Source organism: Strix uralensis, chromosome 9 (assembly GCF_047716275.1).
Source record: "Strix uralensis isolate ZFMK-TIS-50842 chromosome 9, bStrUra1, whole genome shotgun sequence".
Taxonomy (NCBI): domain Eukaryota; kingdom Metazoa; phylum Chordata; class Aves; order Strigiformes; family Strigidae; genus Strix; species Strix uralensis.
Window position 1 is genome coordinate 6,097,602 of NC_133980.1, and position 24,826 is coordinate 6,122,427.

The 24,826-nt window shown below is 41.8% G+C and overlaps 2 protein-coding genes across 14 annotated transcripts in view; one reads left to right on the top strand and one right to left on the bottom strand.

Annotated features, from left to right (window-relative positions):
* Positions 1-14,892, bottom strand: part of PHC3 (polyhomeotic homolog 3) — a 35,529-nt gene extending 20,637 nt beyond the window's left edge. For 6 of the 12 annotated variants that reach the window (XR_012630108.1, XR_012630107.1, XM_074878481.1 and 3 more), the window contains exons 1-8: positions 14,813-14,891; positions 11,334-11,481; positions 10,407-10,565; positions 8,909-8,986; positions 7,155-7,313; positions 5,696-5,794; positions 2,822-3,062; positions 462-1,339 (exon numbers count right to left, since the gene is read on the bottom strand). Coding sequence is in view for 9 of the 12 variants with exons in the window: in XM_074878481.1 (XP_074734582.1) it covers positions 462-1,339; positions 2,822-3,062; positions 5,696-5,794; positions 7,155-7,313; positions 8,909-8,986; positions 10,407-10,565; positions 11,334-11,459 (1,740 nt within the window). In the remaining 3 variants the exon portion in view is untranslated. Of the gene's footprint in view, positions 1-461; positions 1,340-2,821; positions 3,063-5,695; positions 5,795-7,154; positions 7,314-8,863; positions 8,987-10,406; positions 10,566-11,333; positions 11,482-14,812 lie in introns of those variants that run through there. The other 6 variants (XR_012630109.1, XM_074878484.1, XM_074878483.1 and 3 more) reach the window with 6 other exon arrangements.
* A 2,901-nt stretch (positions 14,893-17,793) lies between these two features.
* PRKCI (protein kinase C iota) overlaps positions 17,794-24,826 on the top strand; it is a 30,535-nt gene continuing 23,502 nt past the window's right edge. The window contains exon 1 of one of the 2 annotated variants that reach the window (XM_074878493.1): positions 17,794-18,439. In XM_074878493.1, the coding sequence (XP_074734594.1) occupies positions 18,324-18,439 (116 nt within the window). In that variant the 5' untranslated portion in view covers positions 17,794-18,323. Of the gene's footprint in view, positions 18,440-23,486; positions 23,561-24,826 lie in introns of those variants that run through there. The other variant, XM_074878494.1, reaches the window with a different exon arrangement.

Consider the following 24,826-nt stretch of genomic DNA (forward strand, 5'->3'; position numbering starts at 1 on the left):
AATAATCTGCTATACACCTTCACACCTAGTATAGAGATGATTCTCCTAGTCAAAATTTCAATTGCCTATATTATGTCTGGATTAATATAAAGTGGTAGAAGCTAACAGTCCATATGGTATAATTTATCAAAACTCATTGATGTAAGTGTTGACATATATTTAGTTGCTTTTTTAAGTTTAGATATGCTGAAATTTCATTAAGAGGTAAGATTTTAGGTCCAAAAGTTGCACTTTCATGATTCTTGGTTGATATTCTTGACTGATGATCAATTACAAAATAAAAAAAAAAATCAGAGGAAAATGTCTACTGTTTTCTTAAACCTCATTTCTGTAATCAATTAGTTTCTTCTGGTCCTCTGTCTAGCACCTGGTTTAGCTCCCCCTGAAGTCAATGGGTAAGATTTACAGTTCTTTAGAGAAGCCAAGGATAAAGAATAAAGGACTGCAGTATTACCACTTACCACTGGAGTTTCAATTGGTACCGATGGCTGCACCTGAAGATTTACTGCAACAGTCTGTGGTGGTGGAAGAGTTTGAAATGGCAGCTGAACCAAAGCCTCTGCAGCAGGAAGTTCTTCCTCAGACACCAAAGTGTTTTGAACCAAAACCTGGCCCTGAGACAGAATTTCAGGCTGCACTTGTAAAGACTGCACAGACTGCAGCGGCAGTTGTTGAATCTGGGTTGAAGATGTTGACAGCTGAGGAGGAGCTGCAAGAGGGATAGGTGTGGACTGCAAGGCTGAATATTGCTGGTGGGGTGTCGAGGACACAATCTGTTGGCCTGGGGAAACTAAGCTGGGCTGATCTACTGACCCTATATGTACAGCGGGGGAAGAGGGAAGCGGCAGATGCGACGGAAGATTAAGTGGCTGTGCAATTGGTCGGACTGGATTGGTAGCAGCTTGCTGAGGAGCAGCCTGCTCTGGTTGAAGAGCTGTTGGCACGAGGGAGTTCGCCTGTGACTGAATAAGTGCCTGAGGGTGAATAATTATTGTGGGTGATTGACTAGGGGAGTGTGAAGGTGGAGGGGATACCACCACTGACTGCTGAGCTGACTGGGATGGAGTAGGAGATAGTGTTAGAGGTGGAGGATGAAGGTGAATAGGTGAGCAGTGAGACTGGACACTGCTGGGACCCGGAGGAAGACCATGGCTTGGGAGTGGCAGGCAGTGCTGTGACGGAGGGGGCTCCTGGCCCGGCGGCGTCTGAAGTGCAATTGGCTGGACTTGCTGCTGCTGCTGCAGTATCAGCTGATGATGGGAAATCTTTGGAGGTGGTGAATGAAGTGGGATCTGCTGATGTTTTACTAGAGAATGAGGTTGCAATGGAGAATATGAAGCTATGAGGGGGGAAAGAAAGTGACAATTAGTATTCATTTAAGTTCAGAGAACATTATAAAAACATTAAAAGAAAGAAAGTTTTTCCTTTTACAGTAAGATCAGCAAAACTTTTTCAACCCTGCGGATCTATGTTTAGAAATATCTTCTTTGACAGCATAAGGTACACAAGAACAATTTATTAGGGGAATATATCAATTTCCAAAGCAAAATGCAGCAATGAATAAAGGAACACAGCCATGCTTTTTAGATAGATATACACATGTAAGTACTTTCTATATAAAAGTATCTAAGCTCATCTTTATGGTGTTAGTTCTAAGATTATTGCTGACCCAGCCTTCGCTTATTTAAGAATTTCACGCAACTTTAAATGGATTTAACCTTTGCTTTGAAACAGACTGGAATGAAGAGATAAGCATGTCACAATCAACAGGATTTGTTGGTAACTGCTAAGTTAAACTTTAGATAATACAATTTTAAAACATTACACAAAATTACAAGAGTTCAGTATGAATTGAAACCTTGCAAAGTATTTTCCTGAATTTGAACACACAACTGAAAGGTATAAATCTGAAAACAGTACGGCTTCCAGAGATATCACATCACCTTTAAGTGAACCAGTGACTCACTAGTTACTCCTTACAGCATGTGCACACATTTTCCTCCACATGCAAACCTCCTCTTGCTTTGTCTTTTCCACTTGACAAAAAACTCATATTGTCTTTTTTATTATTCTGCTAGTGAAGATAGATTTCTTTTTTTTCCTTACAGAAGCGAGTTCTAAGAGCATTAGTGCTCAATACCTCAAGAATGTTTGCCTCAGTCTTACTCCTTCTCTAAAAGCTGCCATTAAGCCAAGCTAAATTCCACACAATTCAGACCAATTGTCTAGACTACCCTTACTCTTTCAAAATAAGGAAGATAATGCAAATACATTGCATGCAATGTAATCTAACCAACTGCATGCTTATTTGGGTTTCTCTCTTAATACAAAATACTAAGATTTTGGGGCACTACTACCTACAGATTTATAAAACTACTTGATATAAGAACATTCTGATGACACAGATAAGACAGCAAAAAAAATAACACGAACAAAATAGACTTTGATGAGAGCAAGTGGCTTGAGGTGGTTTCAGCCCACATTTTTTTTTCCAGAGATTAGGGATGACGTGTCCTGACAAGGAGCACACAGAGAGACCAGTAATGAGAATCATGTCTGTATTGTGATTCAGCTGTGTATTGCAATTGCTATATTGTGCTTCTACTGTGATTTAAAAACACTGCTGTATCACCCTGCTAAATCAAAATCCTGTGTAACACCCAATAGCAACAAATAAGTAAATTTACTATTAAACACTAAACTCTATTCATGTGGAACATCCAAAAGAACCCGGTCAGAGAGTATTGGGCTCTGACAGAACCATAACATACAAATTAACTTGAATTAAAATAACTTTCTTATAGCTCCATTTTCATCCTACCTGGTGTTATTAAGTGATGTATGCTTGATGTCCGTGTGACTGGTGTACTCCGACACTCTGGAGTTGGGCTCTCACCTTTTCTATTGCTTTCTGAGGAATCTGGTTGGCTGCCCTTGGAACTGGTTACAGGTTTATTAGGGCACAGAGACAGTGACTGAGTTTGACTGCTGCTCTTTGGTGGGCCATTCTGTGAACTTGACAATACACCCAACTTCTGACTGCGCAGTGTCAAGTTCTGAACCTGGGAAATGAGCAAAATGTAAAAAATCCAAACCATATAAACATCTGTGACAAACATTCAGGCAAAAAGAGCAAAAAAATAACGTTATGTCATGCTTCTCATCCTACGTGATCAAAGTACGTGAGACGTTAAAAACCTGCATATCGAAGTATCCTTTAAGTCACAAAACTGAGAGAAGAAAAGGGATCTTGAATTACTTCAGTGATTAAGAAAATGCGGGAAAGTCTTTTTTTGTTATTGAACTTTTAAAAATGGGAGTTGTTCATTACATTAATTTGAATTAAAGTTTGCATTTTTTCTCTTTTATTGTGTCTTCAAAATGAACGACACAAAGCACCTTAAGCAAATGCAATTATATTTTTATACAGACACTGCATAAGTGCGGTGGTTTGTAAGCATGCTTCCAGAGACTAACATAAACCAGAGCCTTGGGTAGTCAGTGGGACCAGAATCTGCTGTATGTTATCCATGTCTTAACAAACCTGAGCCCTTTATTTCTACAGCGATATCAATGTACCTTTTCATCATGACACCTCCAATGTCACATGAAACAAAAGGTTTGCCTTCTGAAATGTAAATCAGTCAATGATTATTTTCACTAATGCCTGTTATATCACAGCCAGATTCTGTACATAATGATCCCAGCTTTCCAATCTTTCATGCTGAGATAGACTTTTATTTTCAAGGATAAAGACTACCCTTGTAGCACTAATTTACATCATACTTTACATGAAAAAGAGGAATAATTATTATCACCATCCACTATTTTGATTACGTAATCCCTTCCTCATGCAACAGTTTGTACTTGTGTAACAAACAGCTAGTTTACATTTTACTTCTCGCTGTTCAGTGTGTTACCACAGGATACATTCAAATCCTGTTCTGAAGACAACAGTATTTGTTTCCTTATTGGCATGCATGAGGCATTTACTGCAATCCTATCTCTGTGAGTACAAATCAACCTTCAGCACACCTTAGCAGATAAGGTAACTAATCTTGAGATGTCCAGGTCATACATGAGGGAGACACACATGGTACAAAAAAAAGTATGAAAGCAGAAGGGAAGAAGAGTAAGTAGGAAAGAAGTGTCAGTTCACCTAACAGGCCACGTTAGGTGTGACACTGAGACACTGCTAATCATTGATGAACTTCTGAGCTTCTCTGGTATTTCTACATGGAAGATGATACTGTGAGATCACTACACTGTACCTTCACAAACATCTTGTTAAGTGTAATATACACACGTATGTATATAACTAAATACTTTTTTTATTAACTAGCATTGCCCACTTGCTCAGGTTTGCTTATATGGTAAACAAGGACATTTCTCTAACCCAGCTGACTGAAACTCCAAGGATGTATTTATCACAAGGTAAGAAAAATAAAGTGTATCAGTGTTAAAGCTTTTTCACTGTATCACTGACTACAGATGAAACTGTATCTTTGCGATGTCACTGCTGCTATAGAAGCTACCAGACAACCAAGGTTAGCAACATCTGGCAATAAGGCAGTATTGAACATTGAGAGGGGAGAGGAACAGCTTGAGTTTGGCAGGGTCACCACAGCAGCTCATCTGACTGAGTAAAGCTCTATAATTTGGGGTGAGATTCTTCTGTCCCTCTGTAACAACGTCTCAGGAAGTTGCACCACCAGGTAGACTTGTGCTAAGTGGACCTCTAAAACCCTGCAGTACAGAAGGACCACAACTGTGAAGTGACACGCTTTATTGACATCTCTACCTTGAACGCAAAAGGGAAAGATACAAAATGCAAAAAGAGCTGCTAGACTAGCCAGTAACCTCTCTGCACTTTCAGACTTGATCTGCAGAATATGGAGGAAAGAGAGGCAGCTGCTATAAAGGCTAACGAGGCATAATAACTCCAAGACTGAAGGCACAGTCCATCTTTTCAATGAAGGCTCAACTGACGAACTTAACGTTGTGAGCTTGCTCAACAGCATCCTGTATAAACACACAGCTGGATTCCAGCAAGCTCTGCCCACCTCACATACCTACTGGAAAAGCAAAGTGAAGGCAAGCTTCAATGATTTACCATTGTCTCAGAACAGTGATGCATCTTTAAGGTCTTCACATCTACTAGAATCTTCTGAAGGGGTCAACAAACATAAGGTCAGAGAACATTCAACTGTTATTGGATTTCTAAAAGGTTTCTAAACAAGGTCTGTTTATCAAAGGCTTTTAAAGAAACTGCTAAGATAGAAGGGAAGATCTCTCATGAAAGCATAAACATGTTAGATAAATGTTCATTTTTCACAGCAGAAGACTAATATGTTCTGTAATGATCTGTACAATGACGTATTTTTTCCAGATGACAAACAAATACGTTGTTCAGTGAAAAGGTGATATAAGTTCAGCTGATAACATCAAGTTATTCAAAGTAAAGATGAGAGCCAATTACAAGAACCTAAATTGTCATATCCAGGACCCAAATTTTACATATAACGTGATCACCTCTAAATGTGTGGTGATGGCAAACAGAAGGCACTGAAGTTGTACGTAACCAGCACCCATTAGTAGTTTTTATACTCAAGTAAACTTAAGCACAGTGTTTCCTTACTTTTTGGGTTTGACCCACTCTACTGGACATATTTTTAATAAATTTACACAAGCTCACCTGAGTAGCTGCAGACTGACAAGAAGATGAGGAAGATGATGAGACAACAGGAATGTCAGACTGGACAGCAGCCACAGTGGTTGCAGGAGTAAAAATAAGCTGTTAAGCAAGAAAAAAAAATCTGGTAACAGACTGAAACTTTCAAAATATGTGTAAGAAATGCAGTATTTTAAAGAGAGATACATAACTTACATGTAGTAATGTACAGCTTCTAAGATTTACTTTTTTACTTTTAGATGAACTTACTCAAAGAACAATTTATCATGGTAGTTTAAGTAAATAATACGAAAAGATAATAATGTAATTTAAATATAATAATGTAAAATATTTGTTCTACATATTGAGAAAACTTTCACATATATACACACCTATCATCTTTCATTTATCTTCAAGTTATACTACTTTTTTCAATAAACATATAGGAAAACAATAGCCAAAATAAAAAATGCAACCTAGCATAACAGCATTGCTGCACATGCCTAAGAAAAATAAGAAAAATATCAGAAAAAGAACAGAGGATCTCTTTTCCAAACATACTTCATAGGTGCAATTCCTGCAAGCACTCACACTTGCACCTAATTTTATATACCACTGCAGTCACTGACCTCTGGCTCTGAACCTCAGTGTAGCGTAACAGTGATTCTTTCTATTTCATGCAGTTGAACATAACACTAGAAAGACACTAAAAACACTCATAGAATTCTTTGGCCTTTAACAAGTACTGACTGGTACCTGAGCATTCATGTACAACTTCAGTAATTTCTGTGAAATCCCAAATAGATTATAAGGTTCAATTCATATGACACTCACTAGAGAAAGTATTAAAAAAAAAAATTAAAAAAAAAAAATAAATCACTGAACAGATTTTTCAAAGTTGCCCATTGGGAACTGGAAATGCCATATTGACAGAAAATTGCAAGAATCTAATGAGTTTCACATGAATCCGAAGAGAATGATAGCTATGTATCTAACTTGAATTCTAGAGACAATAATGCAAAGAACAATCTTAGTTAAATATAAGAAAATTGTAATCAAGATTTGGAACTCTGCCTGTTACCCGTGCACTGGAAAACAATCTACCTTGAATACAGACTCCAGTATGCCCTTCTACATAGCCAGAAAAGACAGGTGCTCTTTTTTTATTTTTCCCATGTTTGACCAATTTAATAACTGCAGTGCAACCAGGCTAAAAACAGCTGAGCAAACTTCAAAGACCTAAGCTACAGCAATCCTTTTACTTCTGATGTCTACAGTGTTCCAGAAGATATGTATTCACAAACTAGTTACTAAATACTCAATGCAATCTGAAACTAAAGAAAAATATTTATAATTTACAGAAACAAAATAAAAATTGACACAGTTAAGGTGTGGGGGTTTTTGGAGGGGGTAGGGAGGGGAATAGTGTGGAGACAACAGGGGCGGACCAAAACCAAGTTTAAGAATCATAATCAAAACTTACCATTTGAGCTCGTAGATACATTTGAGCCTGGCTTGCACTCAGGGTTGGAGAGGTGCTCCCCAGCAACATAGTCTGTTGGGTAATACTGCTGCTGGTGGTGTTGGAGGTCTGTGAACGGCTTATTATCTGTGCAGGTGTAGGAGAGGTGGAGAGGTTAATCTAAGGAAACAAAAATATTGCTTCTGTCATGGAAATTCATTCATTCTAGGGTCTAAAGCCAGAAAGCCTTTGACAAAAATGGCAGGGGCAGTTGAAATCTCTGAACTGTAAAGATATCAAAAATACATTGAGCCAATCATCACCAAACTGAATTCTGGCAAGATTGTACATTTTCATTCTTAAACTGCAATCAACCATTTTGCAGTAAATACTAATAAGCAGTTGAGAGTATAAACAATGTTATTATGAAGTCTGAAAAACATACCTCACAGAAATACACAATTACAGAATATGTAGCATGAGCTTGCAATATTTTAAGAAAAATACCTGAATTTTAATATTTAAGCACCTTTAAGTGTTTATATTACCTGACTGGACTGACATCTTCTGTTACATTTGTTATGCAACCTGACCAGGACACTCCTTTGTGCTGCCATATATGGACTTTTGATTCCTTATTTTACATATGCACATTTAAAAATGACTGGAGACTAAAAATTTCTACAATTTCACATGAAATACTTCTCAACAATTGCTCTTTAGCATCTTCTCAAACAAAAGCTGTTGTGGTTTTGGGTTTTTTTCTTTTCTTTTTTTTTTCCTAACCAGTCTAACAGAGTTAAGTGCCCAGCTCTTTTTCATCACTTACTCAAAAGATTTCCTTGAAAAATCCCAGCCCAATTATACTGTTAGTTTAACATCAGACATCTTTAAAGACTTTCCCTCCTAAATTTAATGAATGAATGATTTTACTTCTAACAACTGTAAGCCAAAGCAATGCTATGAGAGCTTAAAAAAATATACAGTTAAATCACTGAAGCTATGCACTGAAGTCATGAACAGCTTGAGGGCATGATTAATAAGCAGGATGTCTGTAGGACTAAAAGTCCTACTCAAAACAACTGTAGAACTGTACATAAGAGACTGTGCAAATTACATGTCTGAAGATGCTGCTTAAAGAAATACAGCATGAACTGAACACAGAGCTGCTAATAACTGAAACCCGAGCACATGCCTAGAATATGGATAAAATAATTGAAAGTGTATAAAAGATGCATGATAAAAGATGATAATCAATAAAGAAATGAGTGCTGTAAACATTTAATCAGTTTCATATATACAATGTCAGCATTGACTCGGATTCTTTAGATTTGGTGCTCTTTAATCACTGATACACAGTTATGATTTTAACCTACAATATTGCCTTGAATAAAGAAACTAATGTGAAAAATCCAGTAAGAAATTATCTAAGAGATAGAAGCTCAGGGAGTGACTCTTGCCATGGTCTGAACAGTCACTAGTGCTTGTGGAGTGAGCAGCTGCCCCTCAGAGCACCACGAGCAGGCTGGGACCAGGGAAGCCTCCAATGCTGGCCAGCAATGACAGCGGCTGGCAGCACGCAGCAGGATGACTGGCGGATGCTAGAAGCGCAGCCAACACTTACTACAGAGTCGTCATACTTCTATTTACTGTTTCTGTAATACTAATTTTAACCACAGAAATTTAAATACTAAAATCTTTTCTATTTTTCCAAGTAGTTATATACTAACCAAGAGGGGTTGTGAATGGATGGAGGGCTTTGTTCAGTTACGTACCGAGGTCTGCGACATGCTTGACTGCTGAGTGACACTCCCAGTGGGGGAAGTACATTGCCTCCCACCTGACAGGCTTGCCTAAATAGCAAGAATATGTGTCAAATATTGAAATCAAAAAGTGTTTAAGTGATGTTCATATTATTGCATAAACCACCAGAAACATCCCTCTCTACCATTACCTTTTCTCTGAGTTAACAGTAAAAATGCTTTGCTGAAAACTAATTCCACTGAGTAAAGTGCACTCTGTGCTGTGAAATGCTATCTGCAAGGTGCTAAATGCCTTGAATTCCTACCCAATTTCAGGCACTCATATTCTTGCAGATCAAAAGTTGAAAAAAACTATCAGAAGTCTATCAAACTGTTAATGATGGAGCTAACTGATCAGCTCATTACCTATGGTGCTCAGAACTTAAAATGTGACATCATTAAAAACTGTCATTATTAAAACTCACATTAAAACTTTTATTATGATTAGAATCCTCAAAAAATAAAACAAATTTTATAAATGCTGTAAAGAACACCCTCATATTCTAGAATGATAATTTATGTATGCACATCTAGTGTCTGTAACAGTACACTATTCCAGCCTTTCAGATGAATACAGGGACAGTAATTTAGATTTCTGTATTAACAGACTGCATACCAAAACTTCTTAGCCCTCCCCAATCTGATTTTCTTTGCTCTGTCTCAGTAACTGTATATGCACACACAAATCCATCACAAAAAAATGACAAATCAATATATTACCATGATCTAATGGAAAAGGTATAGAAGAAAAAGCCAGGAGCACAGAAGAGTCAGTCTCAGTTCTGACAACAAACAGCTATATCCCTGAAGTCTTTAATTCCATTTTAGCATTTCCATGTGTAAAATCATTAACCACCACCTATCTCTGCAAGACAGTACTCTCAATCCAAGGTCAAAGGAAATCTTTCCACTGCTTGAGTTTTCAAAATGGGTCTCCTCCAGTGTTCACTAATGTTAAAAGCTGTGCTTCAGAAATGAAATGTTATTTACTTCCTACATTTCCACACTCAGAGTTAAAATTGAATTTTGCCATTATTTATAATGCAGCCAGATGTGTGGCAAACCACACTAAGATACCAGATGTTCATTATTGTTACTTGATTTCACTAAGATACATTGCTATTCACTGCTTTCCCCATCAACTTCTAGAGAAAATCATGGGATGAAGATTGAAGTAGTCTACTTTTAATATTTTATTACTGCTTGATGATTTACATGATGCATTTTAATGTATGCAATAAAGCATGGAATGGTCGCCTACTGGAGCATCTGTAACACTGGACAAAATCCTCCAAATAGTTTGGAGGAAGATACAGTTTAAAATAACAAAGTCATCAAAATATAACAGTGAATTATTGTGAGGCATTAAGCTCAGGCACTTAAGCTGTTATTATGTTTGACAATGCTCTAGAATTGTAGTCCTACTCTAGAAAGTAGCACACCATTCTTTTTCAGCAATCTTCACTCTCACCTGTGGTACAGTTGCCAGACTCTGAAATTGGGTACTGCTTAAGTGCTGCTGCTGCAAAGCAGCAGTCTGCAGCATTAGATGCTGCTGTTGGGCTGCATACATCTGCTGGAGGTACTGAGCAGCTGAGCTAGGAGGACGATGCAAGGCCTGCTGAATAACCTGTGATGAATCAGTAGGTAATTAATTACAATTAAAAAGTACACACCATGCTGACATGATGCTGAAGTTTACCTTTACAAGGAAATAAAACCAAATAAGTTCTTTTCACACCAATTATGTCATACTGAACTTCCTCCATCACTGTTCTCAACCAAGTCACAGAATATAGTCAACAAATATATTCACGCTTTCAAGGAAAGCCTGACAATCAGCTGACAATACAGCATCATTCATAACACAACACCCAAGCCTCTTGGGTTCTTGTCAACAAGTCCTACATAACGTTCTGCTTTTTGAAAGATCAGGACAGCATGTGACAAACTCAATTATCAAACCAACAGAATGGTCCGTACGGAGTTTGAAGAGACCTAATTTAAAGAACAGCAAGAGAGGGCTGGATCCAGAGCAGCAGTTACACACACAGAGATACCTCTGGATCCCTGTAGTCAATGTTGGTCAAACAAACAGCTTTATTTTCTGTTATTTTGTAAAGTCTTACGTTAATAATCCATACCCTTACAGAATGGCAAAACCCCCAAACTTTCTAGCATAGCATTTCCCCCTCCCCTATTTGGGAGGCAGGCGTGTACCCTGAACTATTGTTAAGTGGTCTGATACCCTTCAAGCAAAACTGAAAACCAGTAAGACAGATATTGAGAAAGCAGACAGCAATTAAGAATGGAAAGATAATCTTATGTAAAGTATGGTGCAACGCCTGTGTTTGAGAGCACTGTACGGTACAGGAAAGAATATCTTACAGCCCAGTACCTGGACGGCATGCCTGTCAGAGCCACTGTAGACAGAAATCTGTGGTAGCTGTGTCCGGGAAGTGGAGGTGGTAGTGATAGTAGTTGTAGATGCAGAACATGTTGTTGTGTTTGGTTCATTCTCCATAGCTGTGCAGTGTTCGTCCAGCCTGGCAGAATTGAAATAAAAGTGGTTCACAAACAGAAGGCCAGTACACGCTGATTTTAAAGGCAAAAAAAAAAAAAAAAATCTCAACTTCACTGAGATAAAATAATGGACAATTTTCAAATGGATAAGTTTGTAGGGTTTGCTATCACTTGATGGAATTTGTTGAGAGATGTGGTTATAATCTTCCGAGACACATCAAGAGTAGCAATAGGTGACCAATTTAGGAATACATGCAAGATTTCTAGCAAGCTATACAGGAGTACTGTCACATCCCTCTTCCCCACAGCATAGCACAAGAAACTGCTGGCTGACCATTGCACACATTCAGCAAAACGTTCTTGGCAAAAATCACTGATGCCATGCTCTTGGAAAGAGATGGAAAAGACGTAGAGAAAAATGCTTTTACTTTTTACAGTGATACCTCCCAAAACCAGCAACAGTCAAGGAAGAAACTACCTATGTTAAGTATGGCTGATGATTCCTTCCCAGCCTTACAAGATCCCCCTCTCTTGCAGAGTACAATCTCTCTCCCAAAATGTCACCTTTAAAACTGAAATGAATCACATATCTCAATATATGAGGGGTGTTTACCTTAGTTTCTTTTTCAGTATTACGATTAACAGGAAGTGGCATAGTTGCTGTTTATTGCTTTTAAAAGGATGTTAAAAAAAAACAGGTGGGGAGAAGACGTGCTTCTTTCTTAAAATAAAGAAGGGCTCAGAAAAATAATCGTTGAGAGAAATGCAGTGTACTAGAAAAAAAGCAGCACTGCCAAGTGCTTAACAAACCGCCCATCGGATGCTGCAAACAGGAACGTAATTAGGAGTTTCAACGCACACAGCTGAAAGCAGAATGCAACGCTGCCAGGCTGCTGCCATCACCTCTCAAAACACAACTACTCTGCAAGTAGAGAACTGCACGCGGTGCCATAGCTCCTAATTACTTGGAATAGCTAAACTTTTAACAGATACACGGTTACCCAAGGACCTCACGCTTATCATTCTAGTGTATATTGCATATGTTTTGCCATCAAAGAAAATTCACGGCAATAAAGCAGGCTTTAAAAGCACAGATCCCTACTATTAGAACTGAAGAAAAAAATATGGCTTTGTTGTTAAAAATTCAGATCTGTTGTGCATTATTGATGCCATTTATCCACCTACATTAGAGCACAAGCTAACATACATGGTTAACCACTTCAATTGCAATAAAAATGGCATCACTTGTAAAACCACTTTACATTAATTTCACATAATGCTAATGAAAAGTACCTTGAAAAAAAGTCCTGTCTCCTCCAGAAGACATTAAAAGCACATCAAAATATTTACACCTACAACTTGTCTAGCTAGTTTTAGCAGAAAGTTATGCAACCAGTTAAATTAGCCTAAGAAAACAATATTGGATGTTTAATTTCCTTCCTTCTCAGCCACGCTTTAGACATATTAGCGAGATGTGCAATGTATCCCACTCTACTAGCTATTCCTTCAGAAGTTCAACCCATGAGAGTTGTTAATCCTTGAGCTGAAAGTGCCTCATTTTCAAAGATAATTTTGCCATTGCCTAAGTTTATGTCATAACAGATGTACAACAAAACCAGGGAAGAGCTCCTGAACTCTTGTTCAGAGTGGCCTGGCACCGAGGGGCATCTCCAGTCCTCCTCTAACACCTTAGAGCAGATACAAGAGGCTTACTTACCACCCCACAGCCCTACTGCAACACAAACACCACGCAGCACAGGACTAACATGCAGAAATAGCTTGCCCTCTTTCGGCTGAAGGACTAGTAAAGTGCTTCAAAGATGACACTTCTTAGGAACCTCTCCTCTCTAAGTGAGAAGAGGGATGTTTACGGGAGAAGAGGAAATACATAAAAAGTGGTTGCTTTTAGCAAGGAAACCAAGAATCCATCGCAATTTAGCAGATGGATATTTTATGACAGCGTAAAAAACATTACAGGCTTAAAATTAGACTGCCTTTACAGCGTCGCCTTACTTTATAATGCTGTATATGCAGAGACCACTACTAGTTATAAAAAGATCTCAGATACAATTGAAAATAATCTTCTGAAGTCATTCATTGAGTACTCAGTGATACCAAAAAGGCAAAACTCCTAACTTATAATAAAATTAATTTTGTTAAACATATGACAAAGACCTTACAACGCTGTCTGTGAGCAACTCAAACCTTTGTAATGCAAAGTAAGTTTTAGAAAATGCACTAAACTCTGACTTTAAACAACCACTACATATTTAAGCAAGCCTAAAATACTAAGCACAATAGAACACTGTATTGAAAATAAGTATTTATTTCAATACAGCAACTGTAGGAGACACTACATAATTTCACGTTACACCATGCATAATGTAAACACTCGGAAGTTTTGTTCTCTTTATATTTTTTGGTCAAAGCAAATACCTAAAGTGAAAAAAATACCTGTTATTCTATACCAGTAACATTAAACTAACTTCACAGTGGATATGAATTTCACTACTTATGTTTTAGAAAGTTTGACTTCTGGTAAACACCATGGTAATAACGAACACTGCTGACAAGCTGCAACCATAACTGGTATTTAATAATAAGTGAGTTTTTAACATACACAGTTTATTCTTATTATTTCCATTCGTGACCTCTCCTTACAACTCCATGGGCTCAAACCAAAGAAAAATAAATGAAAATTTCCTCCAAGTCTAACTCCTAGGGGCATTTTTGTATGTGATTGAAGGCTCGGAAATAAATCCTCTCGTTTCCCCTTCACTCCAGCTACAGTACAAACCAACCTTGCCCAAACCTTAGGGTTGTGTTTTTGTTAAAAAAGGGGAAAAAAAATTTAAAACTATGCTGCGTGGAAACAGGCCATGCGGTGCAACTTGCCCGCAAACCGGCACGGAGCAACCCGGCCCAGGGGATGCCCGGGCCCGGCAGCCGGGGCCGCCGACGCGCTGAGGGAGCCCCGGGGCAGCTCCACAGGCAGCGGCAGGGCCCCTCGGCGGCCGCTCCCCGCCGCAGGCCGGGCCGGCCCGCCCCCTCAGCCCCCCGCACCGGGCCGCGGCCTCGCCCAGCCCCGCCACCGCCATAACCGGCAGCCCCGCTCCGGCCCAGCCCCGCCGCCGCCGCCCCCCCCAGCAGCCCCGCAGGCGGCAGCCGCCGCCGGGGAGGGCGGAAAGGTGGGCGGGAGGGGAGGCACCCGCTCCCCGCCCGGGGCCGGCCCGCCGCCGGGGCGCTGTCAGGGCGCGGGTCCCCGCCTCCGCGCCCCGCCCCGCCCCGCCGCGGCCTGGCCGGGGCCTGCCGCTGCTGCTCCCCCTCCTCCGCGCGTCCCGCCGGGAGACTCGCCTCGGACAAGCCGCTCACTCCGCTTCCGCCATCTTCTCGCCTCCCTCAGGGGGAGGTGCCGCGCAGGCGCGCTGGGCGCGGCCGGCGCCGGGCACGTGACGACCCGCGCCGCCATGTTGCCGCCGGAGCGCGGCGTCGTCTGTGAGGTGCCGCGGTGGGGTCCGGGCTGTCGGTAGCCGGTCAGGGTAACCCCGCGGAGCCTCCCCAGCGGCGGTGGGATTCCGGTCAGGTTGTGAGTAGCTTCACCTTAACGCAGGGAGAGTCGAGCTGGGGAGCAGCAGCCTGGCTGGGATGAGGGGCCTCGTCTCCCTCAGGGCCCGCAGTGGTGCCCGGCAGCAGGCACAGCTACTTTAATTTCCTGTGGGAGTAGCAGAGGTCAGCTGTATGTTGATAGGGCCTGTGGCAAAGCTTTACTTCTTTCATGTTTTAGCTACAGTAGAAAAATGAAGGATGTGATACGTGGTGTTTTGAGAGTGCTGTTGGCAGGTTAAGGTCAAGGAATTACCTGCTTGTAGTGCTTTTGCACATTGGCTGCTCAGGGACTTCAGCAGCTCTGACCAGGACACTTTTAGCTTCTCTGAGGAATATGAAGCAGAAGAGTCTTTTAGCCATGTTAACTTAGCTCTCAGTTCCTTCCTACAAAATTTTGGCTCTGAGCCTTTCCCTGCTATGGGGAAGCCCACCTCTCCTTCTAAATAAACTATAATTGATCAGAGTTGAATTATGTCAATAATTCCTGTTTGAAATTAGCAGCTGCTGTGTATTACCTGGAATAGATGAGCCAAGCATAACCTCCATAAAGTCAGGTAACCATTATACCACATAGACCTAATTCAGATCTTAGGTGGAACATCTTGATAAACTCAACACCTTGCCCTCTCTATGAAATTACTTCTTGTGATGAAGAAATATTTTCTCTATCTTAGAATTATGTAACATTATTACAAAGCCTCCAGGTATACTAGTATTTTCCAATCTTGCTTGTATTCGCAATGATACAGAAAGAAAGCAGCTCAGTGCAGTGAGTTACAAAGAAAACTATGTTGGACAGGAGTGCTGGTTCATGACACTTTAAATATCTGATAGAGAACCAGTTGTGTGAATGAAAATGTAGTTGGTTAAAATTTTTATAAAAGAGCAACAGGAACAAATAGTAAAATGTAGCTCAGCAGTACTTCTTTCTGCAATTAGGTTGCTGTTTCCTTGCATAACACAGTTTGACCAACTGATAATTGGGACATGAAGGGGAAAAAAAAATTGCCAGATGTCTAGCAGCTAGTTGGGATAGGCAAGTATTTTGCAAAGAAAAGAATCTTGACAAGTGCCTTGCAAAACAAATACCTTCCAAGGTGTTATAGATAAACTTGAAGGGTGAAACAGTCACACTGACCACGGGTGGACTGCCTGTGACAAGTAGTGACAATTTACCAGGTCTAGTGAGGATGCCTGGTTTCTATAAAATATGACACGATTCAGTGGGAGAAAATAGGAATTTTCATAGGTTAAAAAAGAAGGAGGTGTAGGGAGAATGAAGACTCATGCTTGGAGATCCAGTAGGAAATAGAAAACATGCCGGAAGTCCTGGTGCAACATACAGGTGAGTTAAGATACAGCAAGGTACTTCCAGATGTACAGAAAGCTGGGTGGAACAAATAACTTTCTTCTGAGGAAAAAGAAAACAACCACTGCAGGAAGGTCAGGTAGCATGAAAAAAAATCTCTGCTTTTTAACCACACCTAAAGTAAACAGCAAATAAAGCCTTATCACCAATATGAGAAAGAGCAAGGTGTATTGATTGGAAAGTACCAATCTCCTGTAGCAGCCTGTAACTGAACAGAAAAATCTGAACTCCACGCTGCTCTAATACAAACATCCAGGTGTGATGCTGAGTGGAGCATAGAGAGGGGCAGTGGGAAAAAGGAATTTTTTGCTATAAAAAAACCCCCAAAGGTTCCCTGTTTCTTAGGATTGCCGGAAACATCTATTCAGGAAGCATTGGGCAATATAAATGTGTTATCGGGGAGTTCTTAATCTATTTTTTAAATAGGCAAAGCTGGAAAGAAAAACTACTTGCAGTGATAAGGTGGCTTATGATTACCAGTTTTAATAAAATGCCTTTAGTTAACCATCTCTCTTCACCTTCCTTTAGTTAAAAAGAATCCTTCCTGTTTCTTTCTTAAAAAATATCTTGGCCATTTGATAGATGGCAAAGCTTTATCTGAACTGAACACACTGTCTTGCAGGCAGTGCACACTGCATGGATTCTTTAGAATTCTGACAGAAAATATTTTAAGTCAACAGTCGTTGCCAGAAATGCATCGCCGCTGCTTCCGAACAGCTCCGGTTGGCCGTCGGCTCCGCGCTGGCTGCTGAAGGGCAGCGTGCTGCTTTGCAATGTTTTTGTGTTAAAATCCTCATTTTTCTTCGGCAGCTCTCAGACTACGTTGGAAGTGACAAAACTAGCGGAGGAGCGTGAAACAGGTTGCGCAGGAGCACAGCTGGATGTGTCCAAGGCTCTTTTCTAGTGGCGCTGGGCTTGGTTCTGCGGAACAGCCCCGCTGGAGCCTGGTCCACAGGCTGCTGCTCTCCGCAGAGCCCCTCTGCGGGCGTTTCTGGCTCTTTAACCCTCCAAAGAAGGACAAGCCTATTTGCACCTAAATAAAATGACGAGTTTTCCCCCTTCGGGCCCTTTCCTTAGCGCGGCTCCGGCTGTGGTGAAGCCCCTGCAGAGCGTGCCGCTGCGCAAAGAGACCAGGCGCCTGGAACTCAAAGGAGGCGTTTCGGAGGGCCCGGCCCGGCCCGGCCCGGCCCCCGCCGTCCCCCGGTACGCGCGGCCCCGCCGAGCTACGCCCGACCACCCCCCCGGCGCCGGGCTGCGGCTCTCGCTCCCCCGCCGGGCCGGCGCCAGGACCGCGCTGCCGCCCAGCAGTCCCAGCATGCCTCGCGGCGGGCCGTACCAAGTGGCGGGGGGGAGGCGGGGCGCTCGCCCGCTCCGGGCGCGGGGAAGGGAGCGGAGGGGTCCTCGGGGGCTTCTGGCCCGCCTGAGCGGGAGCGACCCCGCCGCGGGGGATCCCGGCCGCCTCTGCCTCCCCCCTTCCGCCTCGGCGTGGGGCACTCCGCTCCACAGGTGTGCGCTGGAGTCCCGCGGGGAAGAGCCCACGTAGCGTGCGAAGAGGGGGACACACACACACACAACACACGAGGCGTGGCGGCCGCCTTCTCCGCGGCTCCCGCGGCGGCTCCTCCTCCCTGCTGGGGCACGGCCCGTGCTGCCGTCCCGCACGGCTCCGCGCTCTCCTGTTCCCCCTTCCCCGTGCTTCCCCCCCTCACGCCCCCGTGGTCCCACCCGCCCCGGGCTGGCGCCGTGAGGAGGGGGCGGAGCCGCCGCGCGCTCGAGGGACGGCGGCGCCGCGCGCCTGAGGCGGCGGGGAGTGGCGGAGGTCGCGCAGCTGCCGCCTCCTCCCGCTCCCCCAGCCCTCCCCTCGCCCCGCAGAGAGGAGGAGGCGGGGGGATGCCGACGCAGCGGGACAGCAGCGGCAACAGCACCATGTCGGCTCCGGGCGGCGGAGGGGGCGGCCTCGGCGGGGACAGCGCCCACCAGGTCCGGGTGAAAGCCTACTACAAGGGGTGAGTGAGGGCGCGGAGCCCCGGGGGGCGGCGGGGACGGGAGGTGGGGCCCAGGCAGGCGGGGAGGCTTTGGCCAGCGCCCGGGGAGGAGCGGAGCGGCGCGGCCGGGCCCGGCCCGGTGGAGGGGGGTGGTGGGGCCGACGCTTCTCGGCCCTGCCCGGTACCTCGGGAGCGGCGGCTGACCGGGCGCGGGTCTGAGGGAGGCTGCTCCGGAGGCTGGGCGGAGCGGCGGGGCTGGGGTGTGTGGGGCGCTCGGATCGGCCCCCCTCTAGTGCCGGGAGAACAGCCCCGGCTCCCGCCGGCGGCGGAGGGCGAGCACGGCTGGCTGGCTCGTCAGGGCTTCTGCCCGCAGGTTTCTGTCAGTGGCGGTTCTTACAGCGCGGGGTCGTAAATACCAGATTTTCGGTGCATTCGCTGCGTCGTTAACGTTCAAGTCCTGGTTGTAGGGGAGAAGAAAAAGAGGGGGGAAAAAAACCCACATCTCCACGACTGAACAACCGCGTTAAAATGTCTTTCGCGTGCTGCTCTGAACTGGGGAGAAGTGTTGAGGGGAGCCTCTCCCGGGTGTGGGGTTCAGTGAGCAGCCGGGGGCCGGGACGGGGAGCGGGGCATTACCGGTAAACAGCGATGAACCTGAGGGGCGTCCCCTGCCCTGCTCACCCTGCGCCCCACGCTCCCCGAGGCCCTGGTTGTTTGCCCGCTCTCAGTAGTAAGTGCATATTCCTTCATAAAATACCTGTAGTTAACCACCCCCCCTTCGCCTCCCTCTAGTTAAGAAGCATCCTTCCTGTTTATTCCTTTAAAAATATCTTGGCCATTTGATATATGTCTTTCTTGGGGGACACATGCCAAAATGCATACTTAAAAAGAAGATATTGTTCAGGGTCCAGCTTCGGTCCTGATCTCTGCGTGTTAAGTGATATTCAGGTCTAAAGGAAGAGGATGTTTGGATGAAAACCCGTTTCATCAGTTTTCAGGCTGTTTCCCAGGGACTGAGTGACTTCCGAGGGAGTCTGTGAATGGTAACTAAGATGCATCTACTGTCAGTTACACTTCTGCTGTAAAAAAAAAAAAAAGATATGCTAGAGGTCTGCACAATGAAAATCTGCGTTTTGCTGGTCTAATTCAATGGCTCTCCAACAATAACATGAAAGACAGAAGTAGTGTTCTGCTTTGGGTTCACAACTCCCTATTAAATAGTAACAGGACCTGACTTTAAAAGTTTGAGTGCAAGGGTTGACAGTGGTTCATTGGGCCATTAAGTTTGATAGGAGGTGATCTAAGCAGAAAAAAATGTAGGTTGTGTTTTTGGATTAAGAGTTGAACACATGATGCTTTCGACAGCTTCCTTCCAGTTATCTGTGTTAAGTACAAGAAAATATTTATTACATTTACAGTATTTACTATCTGGTATCTCTGTAATTTTAAGGAGAGGTATAGAAACCATGCTGAGCATTTGGTATTTGCTACCGTGTTTGATTGCTGGACTGTGCTTTAGAGCTTTTCTTGACAAAAGTCTACAGGAGTACTGTAGAGACTGACACAATCTGTGGCTTTAAAGGATGTGTGAAACACTGTCAAAATAATAGTATGTGAAATTCTAAACTCTTTGTTTTACAGCCCCTTTAATCCACCATTTCTTAAGGATATGGAGATGCCCCTGGCTATCAGCTGGCAGAAGTGTTAGTTTGGTCAGGCAGTGAATTAAAGTGAGAACTGTTCTGGGTTAAAACCATTTCTTTTTCTTCTGCTGGGTCAGTTTTAATCTTGATCATTTCCACATACAATCACATGAATTCTTGCTTTAGCACAGGGAGGCTGTGGTGCAAGAACAGAGAGAAAGCAGCTCAGGGTTGTGGGAGTAAGGAAGAAAACAGCTACATTGGACAGGAATGCTGGCTCATGACACTTGAAATATTAGGTAATAATTTCACAGACACTGGAATGTTTCTTTTGAGTCTCATGTATTGACTTTTTATCTGTTAATGCATTTATTGGTTTACTTTTAATAATGACACTGAGTCATATAGGGTGTTGGTTAACCATTGTGAATACCAACAAACAAGCTGAATGCCTTAGTCATTATTTGTTTTGAGATCTAAACAAATTATTCTCTCAACTTTCTTACAACAGAAGGTCTCCTCCTCAGACGAGCACTGTCAAAAAGTGGGTATCAAAGCAAAAAACTTTACCTTCATCTACTCTGAAATGACTTGGAGACTGAGGATCTAAATGCTGATATCAAAGGCAGCATTTTCCCCTTTGTCCAGTAAACTGTCTCAAGATCAGAGCTGGATAGAGGATTTAGTGGGAAATAGTGTTAATCAGGAAATGTTAATCTCTTGATTATTTTTTTTTTTAATGGAAGCATTTAAGTGGGTTGTAGAAGTTATTGTTAAAGTCTTGCTAGGAAGGTCTTTTCAACTTCCAGAAGGAGTTTCTGGTTAAAGAAAAAAAACCAAAACCCAGCAACTCCAAAGCACAAATTTGTTCTTGAAAGGGTTGAGGATCCAATAGTCAGGATACTCACCTGGGGCTCGAGATGCTGCACTTGCCGAGCCGAACCTGAATCCCCAAAACATCGCTTAGTCTGGCCCAGAGCCTAATTGCTTTTCTCAGCCAAGACAAAGACTTTCATGAAGAACTCTTTGAAGAGTCTTTGTTTCACTCAGCCGTGCAGTGGTAATTCTTTATCCTAAATTCATGAAATATGTAAAACCAGGAAGGAAAATTTTCCTAAAATGAACAGAGATCATGAGAATAATGGGATGGGAATTCCTGGAGACTTGGGAATTGTGCATTAGGTTGAGTTTATCCAGGTTATTTCCTTCTCTCATCTAAGCCACTCTTATCTTTCTTATAGGGCTGGTTGCTCAAAATGATGAGAATAGTCTTATCTATTTTAAGGAGTTACCGTAATCTGTGCAGTGTATTTAATGAGGTTCCTGAGTGAGATTTTAGGAATTCACTCTATTGCACCAAATGTTCACATACTTTTTTTGTTGATACAGTAACAAAGTATAGCAGCTTCAAATGTGTGGCACTGAAGAGCATCTGTAATTACAGCCATTTCAGCTTTCTGGTATTATTCAAAGTTTACCTTTTGTCTTATCTCATTTAGTGAACTGACATAAAGTAGGTGCTTTATGTCAGTTCAGTACAAGAAGCTGTTATATCATTAATATGTACAGGGAGGATTGCGTTGTAGCAGTAGAGAGCAGGTAGCACTGCTTGCGTTCTAGGAATCCTGTAGAATTAATGTTGTTTTAAAAAAAAAAAACAGCCAAAACCAACCAAACAACAAACTTGAAGAACCATTTTTCTGTCATGATTAGAACTGCTAGCTTGTGTTCTTTCAGTGCCTGACAGATTTTGCGTGGTTTTAACTGCATAGGCTGTCATGTAGGTTAGACTTTTAATATACTTAATGGCATAGGTTACCAGTGCTTTGCCCACCTTCAGTTTGATTTGGTTCAAATGAAGAATATTCCTCACAGTCCTATCATGATACATTTTTGCTTCTTTTTTTAATTTTAATATGCTTACATGAGTGGGAAAGGTGGGGAAAAAAAAAAAGTAGTCCAATTTTAGTTGTAAGATCAAAATGTATCTCCATAAATATTTCCTGGAAACTATTTTCTTAAGAATTTTTGAGTCCTTGAATCCTTTCTTTGTATTCTTTGTCTTGAGCACTTCCTGAAGAATTCACAGCTCAGTGTCTTTCATTGTTTGTTGAGGATCAACTTCTGCATAGGAGAGTGTTCAGTTTAAGAAAGCTTTGGTCTAGGCCTATGAACACATTTTCACCCCTTCTTGCTGTTTCAACATTGATTTAATTTTCTGGTGATACATATTTTTCAGAAAAGCAGATTGTGAGAGCAATTGAGACCTCAGACTTCCACTGGGGAAACAGGTGCTTTAAATTGTTCTGAACGGCAGTGCCTGCACCTCATGGTACTGAAACAGCAGAATTCTCCAGGAGTCTTGTGTGGACTAATTTCAGTGAGCTATAATTGGGCTTTATCCAAAGCCTTAATGACTGACCCAGGTGTATGATAAATGTGTGCTTATGTATCTGTATCCACGTATGTAATATATGATAGCTATAATAGGCTGCAGGTGGAAAAATCTAAAGCAGTAGTCTTTGTTCTTACAGTGGATTGTTTTCTCACAGAAGTTTAAGCTCAGAAGTGAAAAATGAGATACGGATATTGAATTGCATTTAACTGTTGGCATTGGGGGTGTTTTTTTGTGTTGGTTGGTTGTGGGTGTTTTGGATTTTTTTTTTGTTAAAGGATGCTATGACTGTTGGATGATCTGTAAAAGAAGAGACATGAGAAGCTGTTTGATCTCAGGAAAGGTGGGGAAGATAGTGATAAGATTCATGGTCTTCTAGAGATATTTAAAATCTGTTCTTTAGTGGTTTTGTTTAGATTTGTCATTTGCATTTTCTCAGGTTTCCTATGGTTTATCTTTTACCAATTCCTACATTTGCATGGTATTGATTCAGGCAGGCCTTTTATTAATATTTATGGAATATATAAATGACAACATTTTAACTGAATAATTCAGGACAAGTACTGTCTTGTTTATTTGCATGTTTCCTACTCACAGGTCCCTGATTAAGACCTATTATAGTAGTACTAAAACAAATTCTAAAAACCCTGGTGCTTCCATAGTAAGAGTTAATTGACAATCCAAATGTGGTGGTGCAAAGGGTGTGTGTGAATCAGATTTTCTTCCAATTCCCTGTGTGTGTCATAAGGAGACAAATAAGGATATTATGCCTTAGAATAGCTTTATAACAAACATGCTTATTAAAAGCAGTGCATAAGCTTATCTTCATCAGGAGGAAAGGGCTATTGTCAAGAATTTTTTTCCCACATCTTAGTGAAAGAAAGTATTTTGTATTTTTTCATGCAAGGCGGCAGTCTATGGTCCATGTTAACTTTTCTTTGTTCTTTAACTTGGCCTACAAATTTTTCTTTCAAATGCCAAATGTTTTCTCAGTAGAGTTTAACTTTATGTCTTAGCTTGAGTGAATACAGCTTTTTCCTAATGAAGACATCATCAATGCGGTGTTGGGTGCAGGAAGTGTGGAAAACACCATAGAATGCAAAGGTATGATAACAGAACCGCTCTGGAAGTGAGACCTGTCTCAGTAGAAAATGTCAGTGTCATCAGTGTAGTTAAAATGGGAAAATAAAGCTTGTCAGAAGACCTGTAATGTTTCGGTTTGTGTTACATGAAGCTGGCTTCACATCTCTAGGAAAACCCTGCTGGATGTTGCTTGTGGAACCTTGTTCATACTTACATGCTTTTTAAAATACTGCTATTAACTAGGGTTCTCTGAAAGACTGATCAGTGTTTGTTGTAACAGAGACGGTCAGATATTCCAAATGTATTTAATAACAGATACATGTCCTGTTGGAGGTATTAGAGTAGTAATTTAGAGAACTTGCTTAAATTCTAAAATAATTAAACTTTCCTTTTATTTGAAGGGCAACTACTTTGCTACTTAAAGGTAGTAACAAGTAGGAAGAGGTTTTTTTCAATTGGTACCAGCTTTAATTTATAGATACAGAGGGATTCCCTGACTGTTCAGTACATCTTAACACTGTGACTTTTTCCGTTCGCTGTAGAGCAGATAAATCTATTTTAAGTGGACTCGAAATACCAAATTTGAAAACTTGCTGGACAGATTTTGCTAACTATTTTTTTTTTAAATATTCAGTTTTTGTTAGAGCATCAGTGATTATAGTCTCATGAGATATTATGGTCTGTCACCTAACTCTTTTTACCTGTCTGACAGTAATAGCCATTTAGTCACGACTTCTTTTAACATACCCTCTACTGTAACTGACTAGTTCAATCACAAAATAAACAGCAGTAGTCAAAATACTTAACTCTGACTTCTCACTGCCCTTCAGAGCTGAACTTTTTGTCTAAGAAAATATTCCAAAGTGAATACATCTGCACTAAAATGTGAATAAATAAAGGGATGGTAAACTTCAGCACAAAATTGGTGAAGCTGCTAAGTAAGCAGTGCCTTATTTCCTTCCCTGAAAAACAGGAAATACAGGTTAAGGCTTTGCCTCCTAATACGGCCTCGTGGGTTTCTCTTTGGTTGATGCCTTCTGTCTGTAACAGCGATGCACTGTTAAATCTGCTTCAGTTTGTAGAGACAAACACTGGCATTGGGTTCACAGTTTGTGTGTTTAGAGAGAGGATGCAAAGGGAGACTTTTGTATCGGAGAGAACACAGTTTGCTTTGTGGGATGGGCACGATCCGGTGTTTCAAACAAAGCCCCATTTGCCCCAGAGTACTGTACTGTGTCTAAATACCAGGGTCCAAATATTGTTTTGTCTTGTGTTTTGTCTCGTGTG